The following is a 27,394-nucleotide window of genomic DNA, read 5'->3' on the forward strand; positions in this document are numbered from 1 at the left end:
TGATTCTGTACATCTAGACAATGAGAGACACGTAACTGTGCAGAGATCAGAAAAACCAGCCAAGCAAGACAAGTCTTTCTCGAGACAAATAGGGTTAGAGTGACTTGGTACCTTGCTGGGGTCAACGTGGGAAAACACAGCACCAGATTGGGGTTAGTTTTTACCTTACGTTGTAGAGTAAATCCGTTTTTCTAAATGTAATCTCAATGCAACAAGTGAGACAGCATGTCCAGCGCACAAATTGAAAAGCTGTGTTTTGCAGGTAGAAGGTGTGTTAAGTCACTTTAATAATAATTATTATTATTAGTTTGCTTAATATAATTAACACTGAAGACTCCATCGTGTATTGATGACCAACAAAAAAGGAAAAGCGTTCTTAAAAAAACAATGGAAGAAAGACCATCTTTGGCAGAACTCCTAATAAGAGGATGCTCCAACTGCGTTATTTAATTCAAAATAAGAAACTTTTTAAATTTGATAACATAGCATAGTGTAAACTGACATATTGCCTTTGAAAGTAGCTTGCATGAGCGGAGCATGGGGATATGCTGAATGTGCTTGTAACCACTCCTAACAAGCTGATGTGCTTCTCTTAGTGAAGGTGAATGAACAGAGAGGATGATTATAAAATAACCAGCACAAAGATATAAGATATAAAAATGTCTACAGAGAAAATGTTGATGTGCCGATTTAAGTTATAATGTATTGAGTTTAGGAGAGACCAGGAAAAAAAGCTTAAAATACATGAAAAGCCAATCTCTAATCATATATATATACACTACCGTTCAAAAGTTTGGGATCACCCAAACAATTTCGTGTTTTCCATGAAAAGTCACACTTATTCACCACCATATGTTGTGAAATGAATAGAAAATAGAGTCAAGACATTGACAAGGTTAGAAATAATGATTTGTATTTGAAATAAGATTTTTTTTACATCAAACTTTGCTTTCGTCAAAGAATCCTCCATTTGCAGCAATTACAGCATTACAGACCTTTGGCATTCTAGCTGTTAATTTGTTGAGGTAATCTGGAGAAATTGCACCCCACGCTTCCAGAAGCAGCTCCCACAAGTTGGATTGGTTGGATGGGCACTTCTTTGAGCAGATTGAGTTTCTGGAGCATCACATTTGTGGGGTCAATTAAACGCTGAAAATGGCCAGAAAAAGAGAACTTTCATCTGAAACTCGACAGTCTATTCTTGTTCTTAGAAATGAAGGCTATTCCATGCGAGAAATTGCTAAGAAACTGAAGATTTCCTACACCGGTGTGTACTACTCCCTTCAGAGGACAGCACAAACAGGCTCTAACAGGTACTATTTAATGAAGATGCCAGTTGGGGACCTGTGAGGCGTCTGTTTCTCAAACTAGAGACTCTAATGTACTTATCTTCTTGCTCAGTTGTGCAACGCGGCCTCCCACTTCTTTTTCTACTCTGGTTAGAGACTGTTTGTGCTGTCCTCTGAAGGGAGTAGTACACACCGGTGTAGGAAATCTTCAATTTCTTAGCAATTTCTCGCATGGAATAGCCTTCATTTCTAAGAACAAGAATAGACTGTCGAGTTTCAGATGAAAGTTCTCTGTTTCTGGCCATTTTGAGCGTTTAATTGACCCCACAAATGTGATGCTCCAGAAACTCAATCTGCTCAAAGAAGTGCCCATCCAACCAATCCAACTTGTGGGAGCTGCTTCTGGAAGCGTGGGGTGCAATTTCTCCAGATTACCTCAACAAATTAACAGCTAGAATGCCAAAGGTCTGCAATGCTGTAATTGCTGCAAATGGAGGATTCTTTGACGAAAGCAAAGTTTGATGTGAAAAAAATCTTATTTCAAATACAAATCATTATTTCTAACCTTGTCAATGTCTTGACTCTATTTTCTATTCATTTCACAACATATGGTGGTGAATAAGTGTGACTTTTCATGGAAAACACAAAATTGTTTGGGTGATCCCAAACTTTTGAACGGTAGTGTATATATATATATATATATATATATATATATATATATATATATATATATATCCTAAAACTCATTTTTACAAACATTAGACAAACAAATTTCCCAGTGAGAATCTAGTGTTGGCACTGACAGTCCAATCTTAAACATTCTAAAACAGCTTCTGCTTACAGACAGGTCACATGACCAGTGGAGAAATTGTGTATTATCGCATTTTGCCCTTAATAAGGTTAGGGGATGCTGACATCATAGCCTGAAGAAAAAGAAGAAGCAAATACTTGTCCATTATATCAGCTGCTCAAGCTTCAGTTCTCCGTTTGGCCAGCTGGGCTGAAGTAGCACAGAGCAGAGGAACAGTGGCCTTTATCTTACTGGTACCAGGGAGTCTTTCTGACCCAGTGAAGTGTGAAACCTGCATCTGTCCGGATCTTAATGGAAGCTGCCTCAGCCTCCCTGACAGTCTCCTTCACGGACTGCATCAGGTTCTGAGCATTGTGAACCAACATCTCTGTGGCCTTAGGAAGAGTAAATGAAAATCGATTAACTGAGGTATATCACAATAATCACTCATTCATTTATTCTCTAACAATGCCTCCTCTTGTGTTACAGTAAAATAATGGGAACCTTGTTACTGGTGCATTCCTAATAATGACTGTGCTCACCTGCTCAGACTCTTCCTCACTGATGTTGGTGCGACCTAACATAGTGGCCTTCACTGTGGACAGGATTTTTAGCTGCGTGCTGATGGTGGGAATGCGCTCACACACCTGAAACAATATTAAAAAGTAAGATGAGATGGCAATCTTTGCATGAAAATAATATCCATGTTATTTCCAAATCCAGCCCCAGACCTTTTGGGTAAAAAAATAATTTGCTCACCTGGAGCAGGTTTGTACGGATTCGTTTGTCGGTACACTGCTTAGCCACTTCCTTGGCCAACCGTGTAACCTCATCAGAAGCCTTAGCGATGTCTTTGGCACACTGGATGAGGGCACGTTTGTTTCCGCTGCCACCACGCACCAGACGTGACATCTCAGCCATGAGCAAGGCCATTCGCTTAGCAGCACCAATGATGTCATTACCCTAAGAGGTATGGCAAAAGAACAGAACACGTAACCCCATAACACAGGGCATCAAATTGGGGCCCATTTCAATTTTAGTTGCCTTAACTTGTGCTATATACAAAGCGTACTTACCTTGCTGGACCATTTGCGGGCCTCGTCGTGAAGCTGCCTAGCAGCCACCATCATTGGCTCGCTCACCATCTCACCAGCCTTCTGCTCCGGGAATTCCTCATCCTTCTCCTCTGGGGGAGGGGGTCTGGGAGGAGGGACCTCACCCTCAGGGAGGGGAGGCTTGGGTGGTGCTGGCTCATCGTTAAGCTAGGAGATAAGGCCCAAATATTTTTGCAAAGTACATACAACTATAAATGCAAGAATTGTGGCAGATAGTAATCTAAGTCACTCCAAATGGTAAGCCAATATCAGATGCTTTACTGTACAAGATTTGAAGTCTTACATTCAGTTGATCCAGTTCAGGAGGAGGTGGCGGGAAGTCTGGCTCCTGGGGCTGGAATGCCTCTCTCACCTTTGCCACGGCATCAAGGATCCGATAGCCAGAGTCCAGAAAGCCCTTCTGAAGGGCTGCCATCACAAAAGAAAGACACCGTTTGTCCCACATTGGACCACAAACAAAGAACAGTCTCGGAGTGAAATTCAATATTTAATCCCAGTGAGTGACACAATCTTACTTGGATCGTGGATATTCCCAGCCACTGCTTTAGCGTCCATCACCATGGGGGAGATGGTCTGGCTCAGTTCATCAGACGCGGCCTTCACCACCTCCCTGAACTTGGGATCCTCAGAGTTCTCCACCTCTCGTTTAGCCACCAGGAGGATACGGTTCGCTCTGCGAGCAATGCTGGTGGCACCGGCGACCAGCATTTGAGGCTGATGGTTAGCCATGGCCACGCGACACTTATCCAGGTCCCTTTTGATGGCCTCCTCTGAGGCATCCAGCAGGGACTTGGTGTCAATAGCCTCATCCACCAAACCTAAACATCAAGACCAGGTTAATTTATGGGAATCCCTTTGAGAATATCGTAGCCAGACAATCACATTGTCTTTGTCAAATCCCACCTGTCATTTTCTCAACATTGTCAATCCACTGGTTTTTCATAGTCTCAAAATGCTCATATGCAGCTTGATTGCCAGGGTTTCTCAGCAGAATACGAGCGGCAGATACCACCTAAAAACATTGACAATTAACTGTCATTTTATAGACAATTAGTAAACACTTAGCTGAACTAAGCAAAAGGTACTTAAGATCTTGAGTACTCAAATTGTTGATGTAGATTTGAGGACACAGACGAACAGAGGGAAACACACAGGCAGACAAGTGCGACATACTTGTGGTGTTAAGTCTCTTGTTGATTTGACGGCAGCCTGGATTCCCTCCACTGTACTTTTGTTGGCCGTTCCTACAGCAGCAGCCTTTTCTGCCGTGGCACCAAGCTTATTGGCATGGTTCTCAAAGTTGGCAGCCCTTTCGTCAAAGACCTGCTCGTGATATGAGACAAACAATTATCCAAATGAATTTTAATCAACTATTTGACGCCTTGCCAATAAATATACAACAACTAAACTAAATTGATTCGTCATTCATTCATTCATTCATGGATCATTATATTGGCAATGGGGGAATGATACAATACTAGGGAATGGAAGGTATAACTGACCTCATCTCTGTTTGGGGCATCGAGAGGCGCAGTGGCGGCCACAGCCAGTAACTTAATGGGAGTGGTGGTGTCACTGAAGATGTCTGACACTTCCTGAGTCATGGCCTCCTGCATCTTTCCTTTAAGATCCTGGGAAGAACACATGCAGATGACTTTAAATGGTGAAGAGGCTCGTGTGCGCCATTGAGTTAAAAAAAAGAAAAAGGAACATGTTGAGTTAGGATCCTTTGTGCAAAAAAATATATGAACCTTAAAATTCAAAAAGAATAAAAAAGTGTTATCACAGGAAATCTATTGCAGTAGAAATACATAGGCCATATTCAATGCACCATGTTTAACCAGCAGAGGGAGTGCTTGTCTATGACAGGGTGGAACCGGATATCTGGATTGTAGCTGCAGGACCTTAAGGCATTGCAAATCTGTGTGAGCGACTGTGTAAGTGACCAGTCTTACTTTCAGGGCCTCCTGGAGTTGCTGAGCCACAGCACGTGCCTGAGGGGAGTCCCCTTCACCCCGTGCAGCCAGGTCTGCCAGCTGGGCCATGAGCTGCTCCACTTGCTCACACTTGCCAAGCAACTCCTGCCTGTAGGGACCAGGCAGGGCGTTAGCCAGCCGGCGGCCCTCTGCTACCAGCCCTCGGATGGCTGCCTGCCCTGGACATGCAGACAAAGACATCCACATTAACAGCTTTTTTTTCCCACAGCATCCGCTCCTGCATGTAAGGGTTACAGCTGAATAGTTGGGACTTATTACTAGAAAAAAATACTATGGTGGGCAAAGCAATCCACATCTCTATTCAGTTCTAAACTATTTTGTTTAATTTCTTGGTTATTATCTCTCTATGTAATGGGTGACCCACGGATTCTTAGAACAGCGGGCTTGTTAGATTATAAACAATGTGACATGAAAGACGATGACCAGGCCTCAGAGCGGAAAAAGTATGAGGTTGAGTAAATGTAGGGTACAGTAACAAGTAGAGCAAATATGTACACAGAGTGTCTTGATGCATGCCCAATAATCCAGGTAAGGAAATCACAGAAAGTTGAATCAGTTCATCTGGACACAACGTTTATTGAGAGCGTGTCTGGAATTCAGCCAAGAGAGGAATGAAAAGTGCATGTGAGACAGTGAGAGGCAAGAGAGGTGGGAAAGATGGTAGCCAGACGCACCCACGCCACTGTCGTCCACGGTGGGGTTGTCAATCCAGCGCTGGGCCTGTTCAATCTTTCCCTCCAGGTGAACAGCTGCCTTTGCGGGCCTGCTGTTGGCCACAGCTTTGTTGGTCTTGGACTGCAGGTTCTGCAGAGCTGTGGCGATCTGTTTAGCCAAAGCTCTGGCCTCTGGGGTATCACCTTTACCCCTGAAGATTTAAAACATAGAAGAAAAAAAAATCAGAAATATTTAAAATGTCTCACTGCATAGCTGTGTGTAGTCAGTGTAGTTTGTGAACTGCCTTACTTTGAGTTTTCATGACCCTTTCTCTGAAATCGGTCGATGCAAAGTCCCACTCAGAATATATACCGTATGCTCAGCTTTACTAACATTTCTCAGTCTCAACCACTTACTGCTTTCTGAGGTCAGACAGCTTAGCAGTGAGGGCAGCAATCTCCCCAAGAGAGCGCAAGATGTCATCTCTTTCTTTTGGGTCCTCACTCATGTCAGCAACCTTTTTAGCCTCGGTGAGGAGAGCCTTGATGTTCTCTTCTCCCTCTGGGCCACCATTGGGGTCTGCCAGCCAGTTCTGTATAGGGAGGGTTTAAGAAATGCATTAAGTGACAAAAATTTGACCCATCTTCATCTTGCATTTATAAGCTCAAATACACCCTTGATAAAATAAGCAATTCCAATAATGGCCAGACTAACATTTGGAGGCATACTGACTGTGAAGGGCTCACCTGTGCAGCATCAATCCTCTTGGCAATAGCCTGCTTGGAGTTGGTCATGGCTTCCAGCTTGCGAGCAGCATTTTCCACTTTCCCTGTGAGCACATCCAGCCCCTGAGACACCTGCTGGGCCTTCTGCATGGCAGCAGGAGATGCCCCTTGACCTCTGGGATAGACAAAAAAGACAACATTCATATCAAATTGTCACAGTGTGATGCCTTACAGGCCTGTGCGTGTTTGGAAGTGCTTTATCCTCGCTTGTTGGTTGATGTAAATAAACTATGTTTGTTTGTGTTTTTTTAGTCTGGGACAGCTAGCAGTGCCAATCTAAAAGGACAGCTCCTCTTTTGTAAGGCTATATTTTCCAGAAAAGGCTCAGCAGCACCTCTCGATTTACAGAGGGGTAATTCAAGAAGGGGTTGAGGTGGATTACGGATTAATACCGCACAGCTGCTTTTAATCTAGCATGACTCGGGGTCCCTGGTGACGGCTGGGTTTTCTATCAGAAGGATATCACTTTAAGTCTTACACATTATAATCGTCTCTAATATGCTTACCACCTTACAACCTCCCATACTCCCCCGACCCCATTTAGTGAGGAAACGGATGCTACTGTCCAAGTAAGCTTTTCCAAATCAAATTACCCAGGTGAAAATTACATTAGTCCATTTCGACAACATATATATCACTTTTAGAGGGCAGGGCAGTCAAAAGAAAAGTGGATCTGCTTGTAATCAGCCATCAATAATAAAGCAGCATCTTTCTCTGAAGTACCTAGCCCGCATCTCGGAAACTTGATCGGTCATCTGTCCCAGGGTCTTGGCTGTGCCTACAATGTCTCTGCGCTCCTTCCCTGCACACAGTTCCCCAACTTTCCCCGCTTCATCCAGGATTTGGCGGATAGCCTGTTCCCCAGCATCCCCTGGAAACACGAGACACCCACACAGGGTCAATAATATCCCAAGGTAAAGCAAAGGACACTCAGCTTGAACACATGCTTTGTGTTACAGATGAGGCTTAGAACGGATAGATGAAGGCACAGAATATTGATCCATTTCTTCATTACCTGGTTGGGCGTTCGGATCCCTCAGCCAGTTCTTGGCTTGAGCCATTTTAGAGTCGATAAGCCCCAGAGCCCTCTTCATGGCCTCCGTGTCCTTGAGGTGAGGGGGAGGGAAGGTTGAAGAAAAAGGGGGGAATATTTTAATAACTTAAAAAGGTGATTAGTGTACCAAACAAAACAAAAGTAAGTCTGTAAATACAATGAATCAAAAAATTTGTATATCATGATATATTGATGAAATATTTCCAATTTCATGTAAAATGACACATTTCAAAGTCATAACCCCTAAATAGTTCTACTTTGTGCCATATAAGTATTTTCTGGCTAAGACCCATGATGTGGGTGAGATTCCCATTTAAGAACCAGGTCATGACTCACTGCAAACGAGGTACATATGTATTTTTTTTCTCCCCAATTGTATCCAGCCAATTACCCCACTCTTCCGAGCCGTCCCAGTCGCTGTTCCATCCCCTCTGCTGATCCGGGGAGGGCTGCAGACTACCACATGCCTCCTCTGATACATGTGGGGTCGCCAGCCGCTTCGTTTCACCTGACAGTGAGGAGTTTCACCAGGGGGACGTAGCGCGTGGGAGGATCACGCTATTCCCCCCAGTTCCCCCTCCCCTCTGAACAGGCGCCCCAACCGACCAGAGGAGGCGCTAGTGCAGTGACCAGGACACATACCCACATCCGGCTTCCCACCCGCAGACACGGCCAATTGTTGGTTGGCAATGGAATAGACTGCCACGCCACCCGGACGCCCTGGTAGATATGTATTTTTATGTATTCAAGAGCTAGGCTACAAGGGGAAAAGTGGTGCCCTACCAGAGCACAGGTTTCTGAGTGGATGCATATTCATACAAACCTTTAGACACCAGTCATCACCTTTAAACACAACCGCTGTAAAAATGCACTCACTGAAACCACATACAGTAACATGAATGTGCAGCACTGTTAACATCTGTAAGGCACAACTGCCGCTGGTGCATGCTGTTTCAATCGCTCTTTTCCTCTGTCAACAATGAGCATGTCGTGTTATAAAAGCCAAACGAGTGTCCATTGTATCTCAATTGCTGAGGATGGAAATACAACAATGTGTGCTAGAGCTGCTCGACATAACAATGAGTCCATTCAGCCAAGTCTAACAGAGCTCTTTAGGACATATAGCAAAGTGGAAACAGAGTGAACAATTCAGCGGTTAAATTAAGAATGTTTTCCCATGGTACAACAATAGACATCGAAATAAAAAAAGAAAAAAGAAAAGTTGCTGTCCTCTGGGATTTCACCTGTGTGAATGAGCAGAATCACCACACTTCATTCACAGTTTTGGCATCTCTGGATAGGCCAAATGGGTGTTTTTAACCAATGGTGAAACACTAATTGAGAGGGAGGGGGCCCTTCACTGTCTTATCAGAAACTATTAGCCTTTCTCATCATTAGGATATTCTTCTTATAATGAGGGAGGACAATGAGCGCTTCTGTTTCAAGAACTGGGGCTTTTCACCGTTAAAGAACAGAAGTGAACAGAACGGGAGGAGGGGGGGGGAAGTGAAAGGGAAGTGGTGAGGTGTGGAATAATGTGCTACGAGGCACTATGAGTGTGTGTATTAGTTTACTGTTCACACTTGTGCCGCCAGTGTACTACCGGTTACCAACTGGGTGGCTGTTCCAAATGATGATAAAGCCGAACTGGGTGAGGGAGGACATGAAGTGGCAGATGGACAGAGAGGAAACGTCGACCAGACCAAACATATCAAAAGCAAACACACACCCATAATACACACACATGTGGAATGGCATTACTCATCGGAAGAGGGGATGGGAAGCATTACATGGGATTAGTAGGATGGTGTTGAGTGAGAGGGTATGTTTAGTACTCAATGAAGATGAATAGGTCTGTGAGCGGATGGCCTTTTTCACACGTGATTAAAAACTGATAATTAGCCATTAACAGAGCAAAATCCATCATACTGTAGTTTTTATGTGCCCTTCTCCTAGAGCGATTACTTGAAAGCCCAGAACGGGAATAATCAGACAAATCTGATCTTCCAGTTTAAAAAAAAAGTACATTTAATGACAAGTACATCACTACTGAATGACACAGATTAGCGGATAAAATGGCCATGTTAGAACATGCAGTCACCAAGATTCGACTGATGGTAGGTAGGAGGAGGGCACACAGATGTTCATACAATGTTACTTCAGGAGAAAATGAAAATATTCAGCAATCTGCAGAACACTTCTCCGAGAATATCATTCCGTTAGCAATGATATATCTAAACTCCTCATCAGTTTGCTCCCGTGCTGTGACTGTCTGTAGTTTTATCTCACACTGGCTTCGCTAAGAAGCACGCATCGGGCACCACATTGCACAAGACAGCACACACATGTATCAGACATGCTGCTGCACAACCAAGGGGCAAGAGAGAGGTAAGGCTTACCTTCTACAAAGGGGAGGGGAGAAAGGAATTGTAAAAAGAAAGGAAGAACAACATAAATATAAATGTTTAATCATTTATACCAACCAAGGCCAACAAAAAAAGTGACAAAGAGAAAACAGGCAGGAGAAACAGTCATTTGAATACTCGCAGGACATAGGAAGGCAGCAGGACATGCTAAGCAGAAGAGGTATATGGTATATAAACAAAAAGATAATAATCACATTCAAGTCATTAACCAGCTGCAAAGAAACAAGGACAGTAAAAGCATACCTGTCCCCCCTGTGGGAATCGGCAACAAATGAGTTATGTGTCAGCTTTAAAATGCATTAACAACACAAGCATTTTTCACAGTTATCAACCTTAGCACGTCGCCCTAACGAAACGGCATGCATGCCTTACTGAGGACGGGGAAAACCGCCACCAAGTAAATGAGAACCATGTCCCATCAAGGTCTTTCCAGCCTGCAGCCTTTCCTCAGAGGCATTGCGTGAGAGCACAGTGTGAAGCTGATGAAATTCAAACTTTGCCCACCTCATAACCCGCTTCCAGTTTTAACTCAGAGTCCAAACACATTCAAATAAAAGTTTTGAGTGACAAAAAGTGCCAAGTGCTTTACTCTCTGGTTAAAAAGAAAAAGAAAAGAATATATGTGGTGCAAGGGAGCATGTGAGAGTGTGAGCTATTAGTCAAACCTTCTGCGTTTGCGCGTTGTTTTATTATAAGTACCTTGTTGGCCCAGGCATCCTCATCCCAGGATGTGAGCTGCAGCACTCTGATGATCTCGTTTATCTCCGCGCTCATCTTCTCAACGGTGAAGTTGCGATTCTTCAAGGCTTCCTCCACGCCCTGGCTCCCGGATGTCTTGGTTGTGACAAAGATCTTGATACCTAAGATACAGAACTTAATGTAAACAAGCATACATGTGGTGCAATTTTATATTTCCACTCCACTTCTGCTAATACTATTACTACTACTACTACTACTACTTTCGGCTGCTTCACAACACTCACCCTGAACACACTTTGCAGGATGAGATTTATCTTGTACACATAGGCATTTCCAGTGCATTTCTGACAGTTAGGGAGCAATCAACATCTTAAGTAAAAATGTGAAAGTGCATTAAACACCGACACACTCAAATGCCTAATAGTCCCTAAAAACAAACATGCGGGTTACCTGAGATGAGGACAGGCAGCAGCTCTTTGACTGTGTTCATGGAGTTGACCAGCATCACGCGGTGTTCTTGGTGAGTCAGCTCCTGCTGTCGCTCGTCAATCATCTTCGCCATCTTCGTCATGCCTGGACATAGGCAACAATCACAGAGGAGTGCTTAGATAGCACATGACCTTTCATGTAGTAATGATTCCCCTTTGACTTTAGTTCAGCTGTTGGCATATAATGGTTAAGTGAACTATATGATTGGCCAGCTGGATGTAGTATGTCCAATTTGGCTATTGTCCATCTATTCATTATCTGAACCGCTTATCCTGCTCTCAGGGCCGCGGGGAAGCCGGAGCATATTGATTAAAAAAGGTAATAATCCTAATGATAATATTAACATTAAATGTTAGACATATGTTAGTCTATTATTTTGATAGCATAGGTAACCCCCCCCCTCAATTGTACTTAGCCAATTACCCCACTCTTCCGAGCCGTCCCGGTCGCTGCTCCACCCCTCTCTGCTGATCTGGGGAGGGCTGCAGACTACCACAAGCCTCCTCTGATACATGTGACCGCTTCTTTTCACCTGACAGTGAGGAGTTTCACCAAGGGGACGTAGCGCATGGGAGGATCACACTATTCCCCCCAGTTCCCCCTCCCCCCTGAACAGGCACCCCGACCGACCAGAAGAGGCGCTAGTGCAGCGATCACGACACATACCCACATCCGGCTTCCCACCCGCGGACACGGCCAATTGTGCCTGTAAAGACGCCCGACCAAGCTGGGGGTAACACGGGGATTCGAACCGGTGATCCCTGTGTTGGTAGGCAACGGAATAGACCGCCACGCCACCCGTACACACTGATAGCATTATGTTTTATGATTTTTACAACCCCCCCCCCTTGTTGTTTACTGAGACACTTTCTTCATTTTGATATTAGAATAAGCTCTACAAAACCTGTCAAGCAGGATAAAAAGATATTTAACATGATGTGATCTCAACACTTTGATCCAAGTCGTCTCGCTCTGGTGGCAGCTGACTGACCTGGTCCTAGGTTCTTCGTGTACGTGATCAGGTCCTCCATAGACTCCACCACCTCTGCCACGGTCAGATACTCCAGGATGCCCTTACACACACGGATGATTTTGCGAACCTGTGACGGTAACACAATAAGGTGACACCTGCATGGGCTGAATCAACAATCATGTTTAATTTTTTCCCCCGGGGGGGGGGGGTGATTATGCAAACCCACTGCTCAGATGCCACCTCGCTCAAGCCTCCTCTAATTAGGCACAGATACTGCTTGCTGTTGACATTCCAGTCTCTTTGTCCTGCTTTGCTGCTGATTTAACAGCCCCCCCAATTCACCCATCACTTTCCACCTCCCAGTCCCACCCCTCAATCACCACTCCACTGTAACCGGGTTGTCCCTGACCTGCATTGGCAAACAGCATGGCACCGCTGACTGATGACTGCTGCGGATTCCTGCTGACTGCAGCAGACAGCACTGGGACGCCTACTGTTCCTCTCACTGAGAGCTGATCTGATGACATTTTACCCCCCCACCCCCCCACCCCATCTGTTAAAGTAAAAGCAGAATGGACCGGATACTATATAGTACCCTTGTTTGATTTGAGACCTGTGTGCATCTAAGTGTGTGCCCCCCCCCCCCCCGTGTGTGTGTGTGTGTACTGGGATGATCTATATTACCCTTGACCTCTGCTTGAAAGGAGTATCATCTATATAGCCTATACCTGAACTGTCAAGCATGCAAAATGGGGGATTCCAGTGGAAAGGTCAGCCATGTATACACAGCTGCCTATTACTAGCTGTCCATGCTTCTACTCTGGTTTTGGAGAAACTCCACCCTGTTTAATTAGGATTACCTGTGCAGTAAATAGCGAAGCAGCAGGGAGGTGTAGTGAGTACATAAACTTTAAAAGTTGAAAGCCCCAGCTGAAGAGTTTAGTAGCCCCCAAAAAATTGTTAGCAAAAGGGTATCATGAAACAAACCTCAGCCTCATCGAAGGTTAGGAGCAGGTCAGAGGTCCCAGAGAGGATGCCCCGGGAGCCATCGATGAGGTAATCTCGAGCAGGGACGGAGTACGGATCAGCTTTCAACATGGACGCAGCCTGCACCAGCTTAGTACAGGCATTCTCCACCCTATAGAAAATAACAGAACAGTGATTAAAGACTAGTAAAAGCATACTGGTCAAAAACGAAAATAAAATAAACCATGCTGATGACAAGAAATTCTCAAAAAGCGGGTATTATGCACTGAATCATCTAATTGCCTGTGGCAAAAAATAGCTAGCGGCACTGGGGCATACCTAGCTGTAACATTGCTTCATCTAACTACAGCTCTAGCAACACAACTTTCAATCACTTCCTCTTTTTTATTTTTGGGAAATACTGCCATGCAAGCGGATGGAGACCAAATCTCAAAGGAGAGACTTATGAACTATTTTCCACTGTAAAATAAATGATATTTGACAATTGTTCCTGGGAGAGTGGTCAGTGAACTTCAGAGGACTAAAATGCAGACCGAGTTCTCTGTTTCAGCCTCAAACATACCACCTGCAAAGCAAGACAAGGGTATTACACATAAAGACAGGCAGCAAGCCAAGGGATGACACATGGTCAAATTTCCACAGAACCCTGACTTGTACGGATGCCTGCGGGCCAAATGCTGCCTAGGTTACCCAGGAACACTTATCAGTATTTTCCATAAACTGAAAGGCGCAGCAGAGGGGCCAGACAAGAGGAGCTCAGTTTCCAATTCAATGAAATGCAACAGTCTCTTGAAGGCTATGGGCCAATAAATGCACATTGCATCAAGGGGCTGTGGTGCACTTGTGCATGTGTATGTGCTCGCAGAGCCAGCCAACTGCGTCCTTTAGCGTGCACCAGCAAGAGGCGAGACAGCCATGCATTAACTGCACTGCTGCAGACACTATATTTAGTGAAGGAGACACATTCCACCCATGTGCTGATGGATGACGACAGGGTGACAATGTGACTTCAAGGCACCAAATGTGTTGAGCTTGATGACCTATCCCTGCCAATGTATTTCATCCTTGACCCTCGGGGGCTCCCAGAAACCCCTCCCTCCACTGTAGACTACTTGGTTTAATGAGGGTAGGCGTGGTAATCTTTATGAATGTTTATGACCGTTGTCATCAAGTGTCGCTGGATCAATTGTCATTTTTAATGCACAGTTGACGTTGTAGCAACCCGAGTGGGGCCGAGCTGCTCGATTTGATATATTTCACGCGTCTGTAGCTCGAAAAACAGACATCTCAAACAATGTCAACTTTACATTAAAAAAAATTACATAATTGACCGAATGACACTTAATGACAACAGCCATAACCGTTCATAAGGACTCCTTACGTTTATGTCCATGACAAGATGTCATGTCACGGTTATGACGGTGTCATGTCAGTCTTATGCACGCCCCATCAAATAAGGTGTTACCGACTGTGATACCAACATTCGAATACAGCTGGGAACGAGGTAATAATTTCTTACAGGACTTTTTGCAAGTATTAAATTCTATCATGATGGAAATAGATATCCGTTTGTTGCTACCCAAGTCATCCTTTGCATGCAATCTGTCCATCTGTAAATCGACGACTACACCTCCGCTATGTTCGGTTCACAGTTAACAGGAGGCAGCTGTCAGCTGGTTTTATGAACATGTATGAGTATGAGGCAGATGGGGTGAGGGAAATCCTCCCCAGGCAAAGAGTCTCTTGCTAGTATTTATATTACACCAGGGCAAGACTCTGAGGCACTTAACATGCCATTTCTGACCTTTACTTGGGCACAAACAGCCATTACTGCAACAGATAAAGAAGGAGAAGAGAAGAGGAGAGAGAGAGCCAAAGAGAGGCTGATGGGTTGTACAGTCGGGAGGTATTGCTGTATCTGATGCACCGTAACTGGGAGAGGTCTGACATCATGTGAAATCAAATGATTTGCGAGACAGTTTGCACATGTGAGCGTGACTTCTTGTGCTTACTTAATAAAAGCTGGAGGCATGTCCCTTTTCATAAACTGGTCCTCTGTAGTCTGGACAGTCTCTTTCCCCACCTGGAAGACAATAAAAGGCACGTTATGATTAAATTGTGATTCAACATGAGAAACGGCTTAGCCGTGATACAAGAGAAGCAAGCTGAACTTCTTGCACGTTGGGGGGGGGGGGGGGGGGGACCATTCAGTCACAGTTTCCAGTTTCTCTGGCACACGTCTTGTTGGTCATGGAGTAATGAAGCATCGTCTTAACAAGGGGAATCGCTGGAGGTTAGCCAGGCCCCAATACAGCCATAATGTGTGAAGCAGCTGAACGCCTCCGCTCCCTCCGACATGACAATGACTCACCTCCCCCATGATGACCTCAACTCCACTGGGACGCACAACTCTCTCTCACACACACACACACACACACACACACTGAAACGCTATGCGTGGCGATCACTTTTATAAAAGGACACAATCAAATGTGGGTTAATTGCTCTATCGCAATATGAAAGGTAAAACTTTTGACCTTTGCCTGAAATGCAAGCCTTTATCTCTTGCCAGCATTGTGTGGTTATTATAAATGGAGATTTTATTCCATGATTACCCAAACCCTTGTGTATGCTGCACACTGGGTCAGGGCCAAGCAACAACTCAGTATTACTGTTTACCGTCTTTCCGTGGTATTGCATCAAGGTGAAATTCGGATACTGTCATATCAAGATAAAATTTCTTGTCTGAATCAACATAACAATAACATAATTAAAAGACAATAACAAGATCATAAGATAATTATTGATCATTATAGATAGCAATTATAATTATAGATGATAATAATAATAATAATAGTAATAATGATTACAGATAGATGGTATAAGATAATTATAATCTATTCCCTAAGGTTTCTCTCCAAACGAAGTCTGAAATATATGAGAGATTACTTCGAAGCTAGTTTTGATCTGATATCATAATTTACACTGACGAAAAGTTCAAAATAGGCCATTTTTGCATGCGTAAGCAGATTTCATGATATCGTGATACTGAGTACAGTTCCATATTGTGGTGATAGTATTTTCCACACCACATTGTATTTGACAGGTGTGGACACTTCATATTTTGGACTTTGATCAGTTTATGAGCGTGTTTTACCCGACCAGCCACCCACTGAGAGCAACGCCTGTAAAATACACAGCCAAAAACACATACACTACACACACAGGCCTGTGTTACCTTGTTACTGGGGAGCCATTTAGGCCACTGCTATGCCTTGATAAAGATGGGGGAAATGTAGAGCTGGGCAATATATTGCTATAATATCAATATCGTGAAATGAAGCAAGATAGGATCTGGGATTTTGGTTAATATTTGGTTGGTTAATATTGAGATGCAATTTTTTAGGGGGAACCCCCCCCTTTTCTATCCAATTGTACCCAGCCAATTACCCTACTTTTCCGAGCCATCCCACTCGCTGCCCCACCCCCTCTGCCAAGCTGTGGAGGGCTGCAGACTACCACATGCCTCCTCCAATACATGTGGAGTCACCAGCCGCTTCTTTTCACCTGACAGTGAGGAGTTTCGCCAGGGGGGACACAGCATGTAGGAGGATCACGCTATTCCCTCCAGTTCCCTCTCCCCCCTGAACAGGTGCCCCAACCGACCAAAGGAGGTGCTAGTGCAGCGACCAGGACACGTATCCACATCTGGCTTCCCACCCACAGACACTCTGTAGGGACGCCCAACCAAGTTGGAGATAACACGGGGATTCGAGCCGGCGATCCCCGTGTTGGTAGACAACATGATGCAATTGAAATGTTGTCATCCCCTGGTCTTAAAGGCTGCTTAACAGTAAAGTGATGCAATTTTCTGAACTTCGTATACTGTTTTAGCCGAATGAAATGAACGATGAATACATCTACATACCTGCTTGCTTATTATATTCTCAAAATGTTCTTTGTAAATGTCTTATGAAAGCAACAGGACTCACCTCCAAAATGTTGTCGCATTATCAATAGAGGTATTCAGAGCCAAGAATATTGTGATATTTTGTCAATATCACCCAGCCCAAGGACAATGTTGAATAAGCTATATTGGTTTTGGTTGTCTACAGTGCGGATTGTTTCTTCTGGGCTGGGCATTCCTGGGGATCTGGTCAATGTGTCTAAATGGGGGCAGCAGCAGAGCCATTCCAGATGGTTGATGTGGAGCCTGCATGGAGCAGAGGAGATTTATATCTCCTCACCCTCTTTTCATTGGACTATAGGGACTCCAAGAGACCGAGTGATGATTATAAATTAGGGCAAAAGGTTTTGCCAGGCTAAAACTGGAGCTTAGCAGAGGCTTCGTGTCTCGGAGCAGAGCGACAGCCAGCCAGCATACACCACCTTGACAATCCACTCCCAAGTGCCTTTGAACAAAAGACAAAATCCAGCCACTAAACCTTTCCAGTCCCGTTCAACTACAGAGTAGTTGGCCCGGGGGCCAGAGTGTGTGTCCAGAGTTTGTTTATCTGAAGTATCTGAGGGAATGCGTGTGTGTGCGTGTGTGTGTACTGGCATACATGAAAAGAAACGAAATGTCGTTTCCCCCAGCCCACAGCAGTGCAACACGAAGACAAAAACACATATCCAAACAGCATGAAAACATATATTAAAACTACAAAAACACATATATCCAATATATATATATAAATTCACTGTCCAAGTGTCCAAGAGAGCGAACGCCAGGATGACTGTCAGGACTGCCAGTCTGCATGGGCTAGCAGTTAGCTTAGCTTGCCCTGCTTCCGCATCCTGTTAAGACCGCCCTCGCCCACGCCCTCGCCCTCGCCACAGGTAAACTTATCTCAGTTTGAATGTGTGTGCTCTGATCTGGTTTGCTGAGGCAACACTATCAATCCTGCATGGAGTGGAGGCAAGTTCAGGCAAGACTTGTGGTTGAACATTAGATATCATCTAACTACTTGGTAAAAGCCAAAAGAGACATTAAGAACAAAAAAAAAAGCTGCCCTCATTGCGGGGCATCTGCATTGCACAAGCAGGGAGTGATCTCTTGCTTTTTGGAGAACGTTTTCAGACACAGGAGAGGGACGCCCGGCCAAGACATGCCTTTCAATGCTCCAATCTACAGGTTGCTGCTGCCCCCCCCTTCCCCCGCCCTGGAGCCCCCTCTCTGCAGTCCAAAGTTCAAAAACGGACCGCAGCTGCGATCCAAACAATTTCTTTGTAAAAATAGAACCGTGACACAACTATGTAACCGTTGTTGTCAAGCAATGTCGTGACGCCTCGCCCCTTTCTCTATTTTGAGACACCGTCCATTCTTCGAACCAGACACTCGTGATACGAACGCCGACCGAGCTGAGAGTTTCAACTCATTCTTAACGAGGGCAGCAGCCGTTTAGTTCAGTCAAACAGCTTAATAAGTTATTCACTTCCATCTGCTTTTTGAATGTGGAGTAACCTCCTGGACATGCCTCCCAATTCACTCACCCACAAACTAACATTCAGTCTGCCTGGGTAGATTTTTTGGGAGGCGGAGGGGGAACTCCTCCAAAAGTGTTTCTTAGTGAGTCCATCTAAAATTATATGCGGTTTCAAGAGATTTAAAATATTGCTATTTTTGGTTAATATTATCATCCTCATTGGTAAGAAAACTTGCAAAATAGTTTTTTTCTGCACCTGTACCGCTATTCTACCTTTTATTCTATCACTTGGTATTGTCCTTGCGGTTTCATTTCAAGGTAGGATTTAACAGAAACACCATGGACAGAGACGCAGATATACTTCATTACCTTTTAAGATGCTCAAAAAAAACAAAACAACAAACTCTGATAAAATGGTTCAAGTGTCTCTGATGTGTCAGCTTGCCTTTTCTGGGCTGTCGGCTAGTTAAAAAAAAAAAAAAAAACATGATTTAGATGAGCCAACTTCACATCTGTTGAACTGGTGCAAAAGCACCTATTTTACAATGTCAGCGTTGAAGGTCCAATCAGGACATGAATAATATGCAGCGTTAGCAACTCTACTGCTAATTTCAAATGTGCTGCCAATACTTGGTCTACTTCCAATAAAAAAAAAATGTAAAAAAAGTCCAACAACCATTGTTTACCGTTGTTTTAGGCATGTATGGAGTTGTTTGTGTGGGTGTGTGTGTGTGTGTGTGTGTGTGTGTGTGTGTCTGTGTGTGAGTGTGAGTGTATGTAAGAGACAAAAGGCAGCAAAAGTACTGAAAAGCATTCAAAATCGACTTTTCTACAACAACATAACACAAAGTTGTGCCATGTAAGAGTTGTGCTTTGCATGTAAGACACTATGTGTCCTTGTTGTTCTTCTATCTTTGAATTCTTTCTCTGGTTCTGTGTGGTATTGTCTCACTACACCGTCACATACCAAGCTGGAAGGCTGGCTAGCAAACTCATTAACCATCAGTGTCTTGGAATGGAAACGTTGACACTCCCTTTTTCCAGCCAAGAGCGATGTGAGCAAGCCCTGCGTTGTGAAGTAGCTTGATAAAGTGGCCGGGCCCGTTAAACAGACCAGGCTTTGTCGACGTCGGCCCATCGCTCTGCAGCGAGAAGAAAGGGCGCCCTTAAAAATCAAGGCTGCAAGGACACAGCCTGCCTTTCACATGTTGGTTGGCTATTGCACAACGCTTTGTCAGTCATGGTGGCCACAGAGATCTATGATCACGGCTACATTCTGGTAAGTATTATCTTTGGTGTCCTTAGTAATGACCTGCAAACAGACCCATTACAACTGTTCCTCAATGTGCAGCCACTGTGTGCTGCATTTCTATGACATTCTGAGGAAATATGATTACACAATCTGCTAACATGGTCCTCCGTTATTCAGTCTACACCGATAGCCAAGATGCAGCAAGTGTTGCCCTCCAAGTGCCACAAAATGACTTCTGAGTAACATTAACCACAGCAGCACGGAGGGTACACTGAAGGTTAACGCCCACGTCATGCAACTGTCAAGTTGTGTCACTACACATGGGGCGTTTAAGGTGATGAAAGTTGAAAATTTAAAAAAAAGGCCTGCTTGGTGGTCCCAAGAGAAGTCATGTTGTTACCAAATGAACATATATTACAACAGCAGCCAGTGGGGACTCATGGCTATCAGTGCAGAGGAGGAAGCCTCAAAGTGAATACTCCCAGTCACAAGATGAGTAATTAAATTCAGTAAAGATCAGTAAAGAGTCATTAGATCAGTAAAGAGTCATTTTCCACAAGATGGTCATTACGGGAACTGAGACTACAAGAGATCACTGTGTAAATTTATCCAGAAGTTTTATAACGCTATAATAATCCTATTTGTGGTTTCCTACTGGACCTAACTTACTCTCTGCATCGTTTCCCCTGTCATGGTCTGCAGCCATCACTTTCTCACTACTCATCTCTGGCTTTATCTGCCTTTCCTCTGGAATGCCCACAGCTGCTGAAGCTGTTAAAAGAAGCCTACGCTGGCTACATTTGTCACAGCTGAGGTCTTCCGGTCTTGGCTTCCTGCATTTTCTCATCACTTCAACGCACAATCCTCTTCAGCTCTGCCTATCTTTTCCCAATGCTGTGTTTCACTGGACCAGGGAAAGAAATAGAGTATAATAGAGACCTAGATCCCGCGGATTCATTATTAACGAAACTAAGCATGATCTTTGTGAGGAATTGGTTAAAAATTATCTTAAAAACATTGATTTTGTAGACAGAACTATGCATCACTGCCATGATACCAGGATACCACCTTAAGAGTGCTCTTCATCAGCTGGCAGCATGAAATCACTTTCTCCTTTCAAAATTACCAGAAGCATGAGACGCTTCTTCTCTTTTATCAACCTCTTAAGCACTTTGGCTCTAATGTCATTGAAGAAAGCACTTAATTTTACAGTTGAGGAGATTCGTAGATGAAATGACTGTTGTAAGACTAAACAGTATTCTAAATGCAACCGACTGCAAACTTCTCAAATGTTATTCTGTATCGGGGCTTTCTCTGCTGATCCTCAACAAAACGATGCGACATCCGACAAAGCAACAGTGACATCGGTGACCCACATCCATGTATACTGCTGAAGTGTCTTTAAACGTGACAAAAGGTGTCATGTTTCTCACACGCTAGCTGACCTGGACTGTATTTGACGACCACAACAAACACATTTTACAACCTCCCCAAAACGGCAGAGGGAAGTGGACTGGTGCAGCCTTTATCTGCTCCTGCAGCCTGTACCATTGGCATGCTTAGCTTTAGCCAAGGACTATAAAAAGGTACTGCAAAAATGATGCGGTACAGCAGGCTTGAAATAAAAGACACCACGTTTAGTCATCTTTAAAGAATAGCTCGGACTGGCATCTCGTGATTCCACCAGCCTTAATAGGAGGAAATGCAATAGAAAAATATTCTGGCCTTCACAGTATAACTTAATAGGCAACATTTAAAAAAAAAAATCAAGAAACTCTCCTATATAGGTAACTGTTAGCTCTTTAGACATAGTTCTCACTGTTTTTAAAACTTTTCGCACATGCGTACGCATTTAACCTTCAAGAGATGGCATCTAAATAATTGCTAAATTTGTTATAACCCATTTGGAAGATTTTATAAAAGCGTTGGGCATAATGGTGTAAATTATAATCTTGCCAAACAATCTGGCTACCCACGAGCAGAATTACCACAATTAGTCATGGCAGACCAAATTAGAGATTTACTAGCTCCAAGCTATGTCAGTGTGTTTGTGCGTGCATGTGCGTGCGTGCATGTGCATGTGTCCAATATAACCATCCAATTTTATGCAGCAAAATAGTGTTATCTGTACACACTTTGCTCTACGAGGAGCTTTGTTGATTATTTGATGCAATATTCCGGCGTTTAAAACTGTCCGTTCATGGGATCAAATGGACCCCTTACCGATCTGTGATGCATTCCTGCTTGCCAGGAATTAGAAATGCTTCACATTCCCAGCATTCATCTATAATTGAGGGCTGGCTCATTCCCTCTAGTAGGCAACAGTTAAAGTAAACAATACTAAGTGTTAGTGAAGGGTCTTGAGGTTTAGGTTCTTTAGTTCAGTACCAAGAATTGACATATTTCACGAACCAAAGACGGCCATTAATGAGAACCACTGGTGCATCCAGACAGCAGTAATCCCATAAAACAGATAAGCTAGCCCAGTGAGTTGTGGCAGCCCACATAACATCTTAAAACGTCTTATACATCTTATAAGGACTGCATTTTACATCGCTGTGCATCTGGCAGAATGACATTAGGCCCTTAGTGGAAGTCTAAGGATTTATCATGCATGTTGCAGAAACACGGCACTCAACTCATCTCCCCTGACAGTCAAGAGCGACTACTGGGAACCACCGGGAAAACTAGTGTCATTTTTCTCTTCCACTGACAAATTCAGACAAAGGGAAACTGAGCTGAGCAACAACAACCAAAGGCAAATTTCATTTCAAATCTGAATGTTCAAGCCACAGAGGGAATTTGAACCACACAGAAAGCCTCCTGATTAGGAAATCTTTAACAGATGCTTATTAGGGGTAGCCTGTGGCCCACAAGTCGGTGCAACATGTGGTTTTCTGGGGAGCAGAGACAATAAGGTGAATGGCTTTCTTTGGCACAGCTTCATCCTGGGAACGTCTGGGAAGAGACAAGACCACTGAGGAACTGTTTGAGTGACATGAATTACAGCACAGACACAGTGAAAGAGCCTCATCCCTTTTCTTGCCAGAGATGTTCCCAGATAAGCACCGACTTTCAGGGAACAGATTTACGTTTTACAGCGTGGCCATTTAGTGGAGACGCCTATCGAAAGCAACTTATGAAGACTCTACTAGCAAAAAAAAAAAAAAAAAAGCTTATATTCATATGCCAGGATTACAAAGAGGCAGGGATAATGAGTGCATGGTTAACAACAGCAGTGCTCAGAAAACACATTCCCGTTTTCCTAGAAGATTAATATGTCAAAGTAATAAAATGTTGATTTGCACAGGAAACTGGAAGTAGAGTCCAGTTTTGTTTTGCTCTTGTGTGCTTTGCAACGATTCAGACACAACCGGTGATATTTTGAAACCACAACAAAGAAGGCCTGCATCAGAGCCTTGATTTCAATAGAGTCATTTAACGGTCCATGATGTATCGTTTTTTCCGGGCGACTAGAAATAATTACAGAGTTGCACATTCATGCAACTAATGGAAATATGTGATCATAATTTAGATAGTCCAGAGCACTTGCATTATGTCATCCTAAGCTGGGCTGCATTAACAGTGGATATGATCACATGTTTGTCATGTACTGAAAAGAGCACACCACATAATTGTACAATTCAATTCTAACACCGTACGGTACACATGTCAATTCAAATGTTACTTGCAACTTATCAACCAAATTTCTCTTACCATCAAGGAATCCTTGTGCAAGTTTATACTCTTCTTTTATCCAGTGCTTGGCTGGAAACAGGCTGCATGTGCGAACTTTTAGACTGATTTAATACTGCGACATCTGTCACGGCCATAATTTCGATGTGCGGCAATAAGGCAAAAAATGAGCTGAGGCAAAATACAACAACACAGTTCATCATTATCATGAATGCAAGGCTGATACAAATGTGGGATCAATAAAAATCTGCTCAGTAACAATGCTGCGATCATATCCGATTTCAAATGAAAGTATTACAACCTAGTAAGAACAAAATATATTCTGTGTCGCAAATTCAAAGCAGAAGATTTTATGACATCAGTATGTTTTAATAAACCATTGTTAGAGGTGTTAAAATGGAATAAGAAAAGCCACCTATGATAGCATCGCCACACTTCCGCATAATGTGAATATAAAAACCTGCTTTAAAAACAATGTTAATGTCTTACAGAAGCCAGCAGCTTTAGTCATCTTATGACAACGTATGAGGACAAATAACATGATCATCCTTTCTGCAGGCTTTCTCAGAGGAAGGAAGTCTAGTGGGTGTGGAACGAGTGAACAATAGAATGGTTTTTTTGGGGGGGGGGTTTGTTTTAAAGAAAGTTAAGCGTCAGCTTTGAGCAGGTAAGGCCACTGTTCTAAATGATGCATTGCTTCGTTGTAAGGACAGGCCGAACCATGTCCAAAATTATCCACCCACAAATGGCAGGGACTAAGCTTTTCCAAGCAGATGGAAAGCAATGTACTGGGCCTGGAGTTGCTATTGGGAGTAAACGCTGCCTTAAATCAGCTTCCTTTTTCTTCTCTCGCTCTTTTTTTTTTCTTTTCTTTTTTTGGAAAACCTCAACATCTGAAAGGGCACCGATATCATTCCTCCCTTCAGCAGTATTTTACAGGATGTAAGTTCAAGGAGAGATAGTACCACTTTATTTTCCTCAATCGTGCTCTTGCGTCTAATTCAAAAGCTAGAGGGCACAAAGGGGAAATCAAAAATAAACACATGGATTGAAATTTAGCAACCGCGCGTTGTGCATCTAGCTGTCATTAACTACATTGTCATGTAAATGACATTTTTCTCATTTGGCATGTCAGTGTGTAAGATACGGAGAATGTGGTTGCGGGGGGGGGGGGCAGAACCACTTGAAGCTGCTGTTGTGGTTAGGCAGGCTTTTTTTTTTTAAGTCTTTTACTCTGAAAACCACAGCTGCCTTTCCTCTCCGGGTATTCAATTTACTGCTTAAAACAAAGGCTGATTGGAGGCGAACGATAGAACGACTGACTGAAAGCTGTGTGCGCGTGCGCGCGCGCGCGCCGGGGGGGGGCGGCGGCGTTAACGTAAATGGGACAATGTTGTGACAGAAACTCAATACAGCTTAAGAGTTATTATACACGGCAATGAAATTAATCTCCGATTAACAAAGTATTGTACCCGCAACGCGAGTCTTCACACGCCTACTGCTCCCGACCGGCCGACTGAGACTGAAGACGTTCTTAAAGTGAGTCATCGGCGTTTCAGATTGTAAAGGCGCCTACGTCAAGAGATGGAGGTTGACTCCCGAGGAGGCAGGGCATACTTTTCAATGGGGGTGGGGGGAAAGGGCGTAACTTGTCCTCCTGCCCCGTGTAGAAGAACTTACAGAAACTTCTTGAAAGCCTCCGTATCTGATCTCATTGATTTTGAAACCGAAGCGTGAAACCTCGTCGGGCGTACTGTGCCACGGACTCCTTCGGCAGCGCACAAACTCTGGACGACTCGTAAACGGCCGGAGTGGGACAACAATAGCGACAGGTAGTGGACCGTCGGCTCACATGGGGCTATTACACTTTACTGAATGGAAAATATATATATGATCGAAAAATACAACTCATTTACCCGAACGAGGTTGCTGACAGCCGCCTGCACGGCGGCCACCGGTGCCGTGAGGTCCGGGATAGCCTTTCCGTCAACTTCACCTTCTTCGTGCATGATCACCAGATGGGATATCTGCTGAGCCACCGGCTCCAGGATACTCTCTATCGTCTTCGTGTGAAAAACCGGCATGGTGACAAACTTTGTTTAAACTGCTCTCCGAGAGAGAAAAGAACAAACCGCCTGTTCGCAAAGTGAGTTTCCTCTCCAGCACTTCCCCCAGGACCGCTCCACACTCCGGGAAGACTACAACTACTCCCTCCGAAACCATCAACGTGAAAAACTCGCCAACCACAGAGCGAGTGAGCAACCTAAACCTCAATGGAAACCACGGCCACCTTCCGGCCAATCGGCGGCGCGGAAGGCAGGTCCTCGTGTACGCGATTGGGCCACTTAGAGTGTCACTCCTTCCCGGCACACTCCGCCCCTTCGCCAGGGTCGAGTTTGCTAGAGATGCGAGTGCTCCCTAAATTACGTAATACATTCTCATGCCCTAAAAAGGGAAATGTGCCTACTGCTGTAAAGAGTGAATCCCAAACTACAAGCAGCCAATGAACATGATGACTGGTTGGACAGGTTTTTAACTTTTGGCACGTTTGGCAGAGAAAGAGGAATTGTGGGATTACAGCAAAAGCAAACATATTCTTGTCACACAGTGTTGCATGTAAACCCAACAATGTCATCATACGCTTGCAAAGAAGCAGTAGCAGTCTAATCCACCCGAGAGGATAGTATATAATTTTTAGTATTTTTTTTTGGTATATTCTATACACATACTTTACTGTAGAAGTATTCTATATGTGTATGGGTATATGACCATGCAATGGAATTAGCTGTAAAACAGCACACTATGAGGTTATCATCCCACTTTGCCAACTGCATATTTGTGACCAAAAATCGGTTTGCCCACATTAAAAACCTATTTTTAACAGATAAAGGACAGAACTCTCTTAGGAGTGGTACGAAGCGAAATACTTTTAATTTCAGTTCCATATCCCTCACTTGCTGCAACAACAATGGTAGAAAACTGAGAACCAACTGCAGAGCAAACCAGCTAAGGAATTCCCACAGAATCCCATGAGGGACTGCAAGGCAACGGCCCGTTTCCTAAAAAGGAAACGACCTAACAGAAAGAATCAAGGAAGTCACTCTGTTTGAACCCTCGAGTAAACACTCAAAGGCTTGATACGTTTGCCTTTTATACAGAATAGTTTTGATACCACATGCCATTGGAAAGTAATCATACTGAAGAATTTTTATTCTCTTATATCAGAATGTCATGAAAGAGTAGGGCTTAGTTCTGTCAAATTGCAAATACCTAGTGTGTGTGTGTGTGTGTGTTGGGGTGGAGGGACATCCATGATCCTCACACACCACTAATTACTGTTTTACTTCAACACTGCTGCCATTTCAGTTCCTCTTACTCTCTCTCCCAACACACACATGGTTCTAAAGACCTAAACCGTTTTTGAAGGAGAAGAGAATGGATGGACACTAGAAAGCAGCAGACACTTTCTCACTTCTACAGTAAAATAGCTAAAGCTATAACAATGTTATTTTTGTGTTGTTCTGTGCTCTCTCAAGTCTACTAAACATACTCATTGTTACCTTTCCCACGTATGACCTATGCAACTCAGTGCACACGACTTTCGACCAACATGTCAGTGGACACATCCGCCAAGACATGACATGCATCATCCTGCATCTCTAACGAGTCTTGCCGGCATAATATCCAGCACTAAACAGCAACGTCCATCCTGAATATAGACATCAAAGATGGCCCTGGCCTGTAGTTCCCTGAGGTCTCCGG

At 43.9% G+C, this 27,394-nt stretch overlaps 1 protein-coding gene across 2 annotated transcripts; it reads right to left on the reverse strand.

Moving 5' to 3' along the window:
- Positions 1–1,982: 1,982 nt before the first annotated feature.
- On the reverse strand, positions 1,983–27,117 carry vclb (vinculin b). 2 transcript variants are annotated; one of them, XM_056296883.1, is made up of 21 exons: positions 25,549–27,117; positions 15,271–15,341; positions 13,259–13,409; positions 12,290–12,398; positions 11,260–11,382; positions 10,810–10,970; positions 7,646–7,739; positions 7,354–7,501; positions 6,592–6,745; positions 6,262–6,437; positions 5,866–6,056; positions 5,150–5,349; positions 4,697–4,825; positions 4,368–4,517; positions 4,098–4,206; positions 3,710–4,012; positions 3,478–3,602; positions 3,156–3,341; positions 2,839–3,042; positions 2,622–2,726; positions 1,983–2,474 (listed from the first exon to the last, which is right to left on the reverse strand). In XM_056296883.1, the coding sequence occupies exons 1-21, from the start codon at positions 25,714–25,716 to the stop codon at positions 2,328–2,330; spliced, it is 3,204 nt and encodes a 1,067-aa protein (XP_056152858.1). In that variant the 5' UTR covers positions 25,717–27,117; the 3' UTR covers positions 1,983–2,327. The 2 variants fall into 2 exon arrangements, with proteins under 2 accessions (XP_056152858.1, XP_056152859.1); XM_056296884.1 differs by having other exon boundaries at positions 7,646–7,736; positions 25,549–27,116.
- Positions 27,118–27,394: the final 277 nt, after the last annotated feature.

The sequence above is a fragment of the Lampris incognitus genome, chromosome 17 (genome assembly GCF_029633865.1).
Source record: "Lampris incognitus isolate fLamInc1 chromosome 17, fLamInc1.hap2, whole genome shotgun sequence".
NCBI lineage: Eukaryota > Metazoa > Chordata > Actinopteri > Lampriformes > Lampridae > Lampris > Lampris incognitus.

Excerpts from the sequence above, each read along its gene's own strand:
- vclb (XM_056296883.1), bottom strand. The coding sequence starts at position 25,716 with ATGCCGGTTTTTCACACGAAGACGATAGAGAGTATCCTGGAGCCGGTG. Across the intron at positions 10,971-11,259 it reads GCTGCCTGTCCTCATCTCAG|GTATCAAGATCTTTGTCACA; the intron begins GTAACCCGCATG and ends TCTGTATCTTAG. Across the intron at positions 7,502-7,645 it reads GGATCCGAACGCCCAACCAG|GGGATGCTGGGGAACAGGCT; the intron begins GTAATGAAGAAA and ends TCGTGTTTCCAG.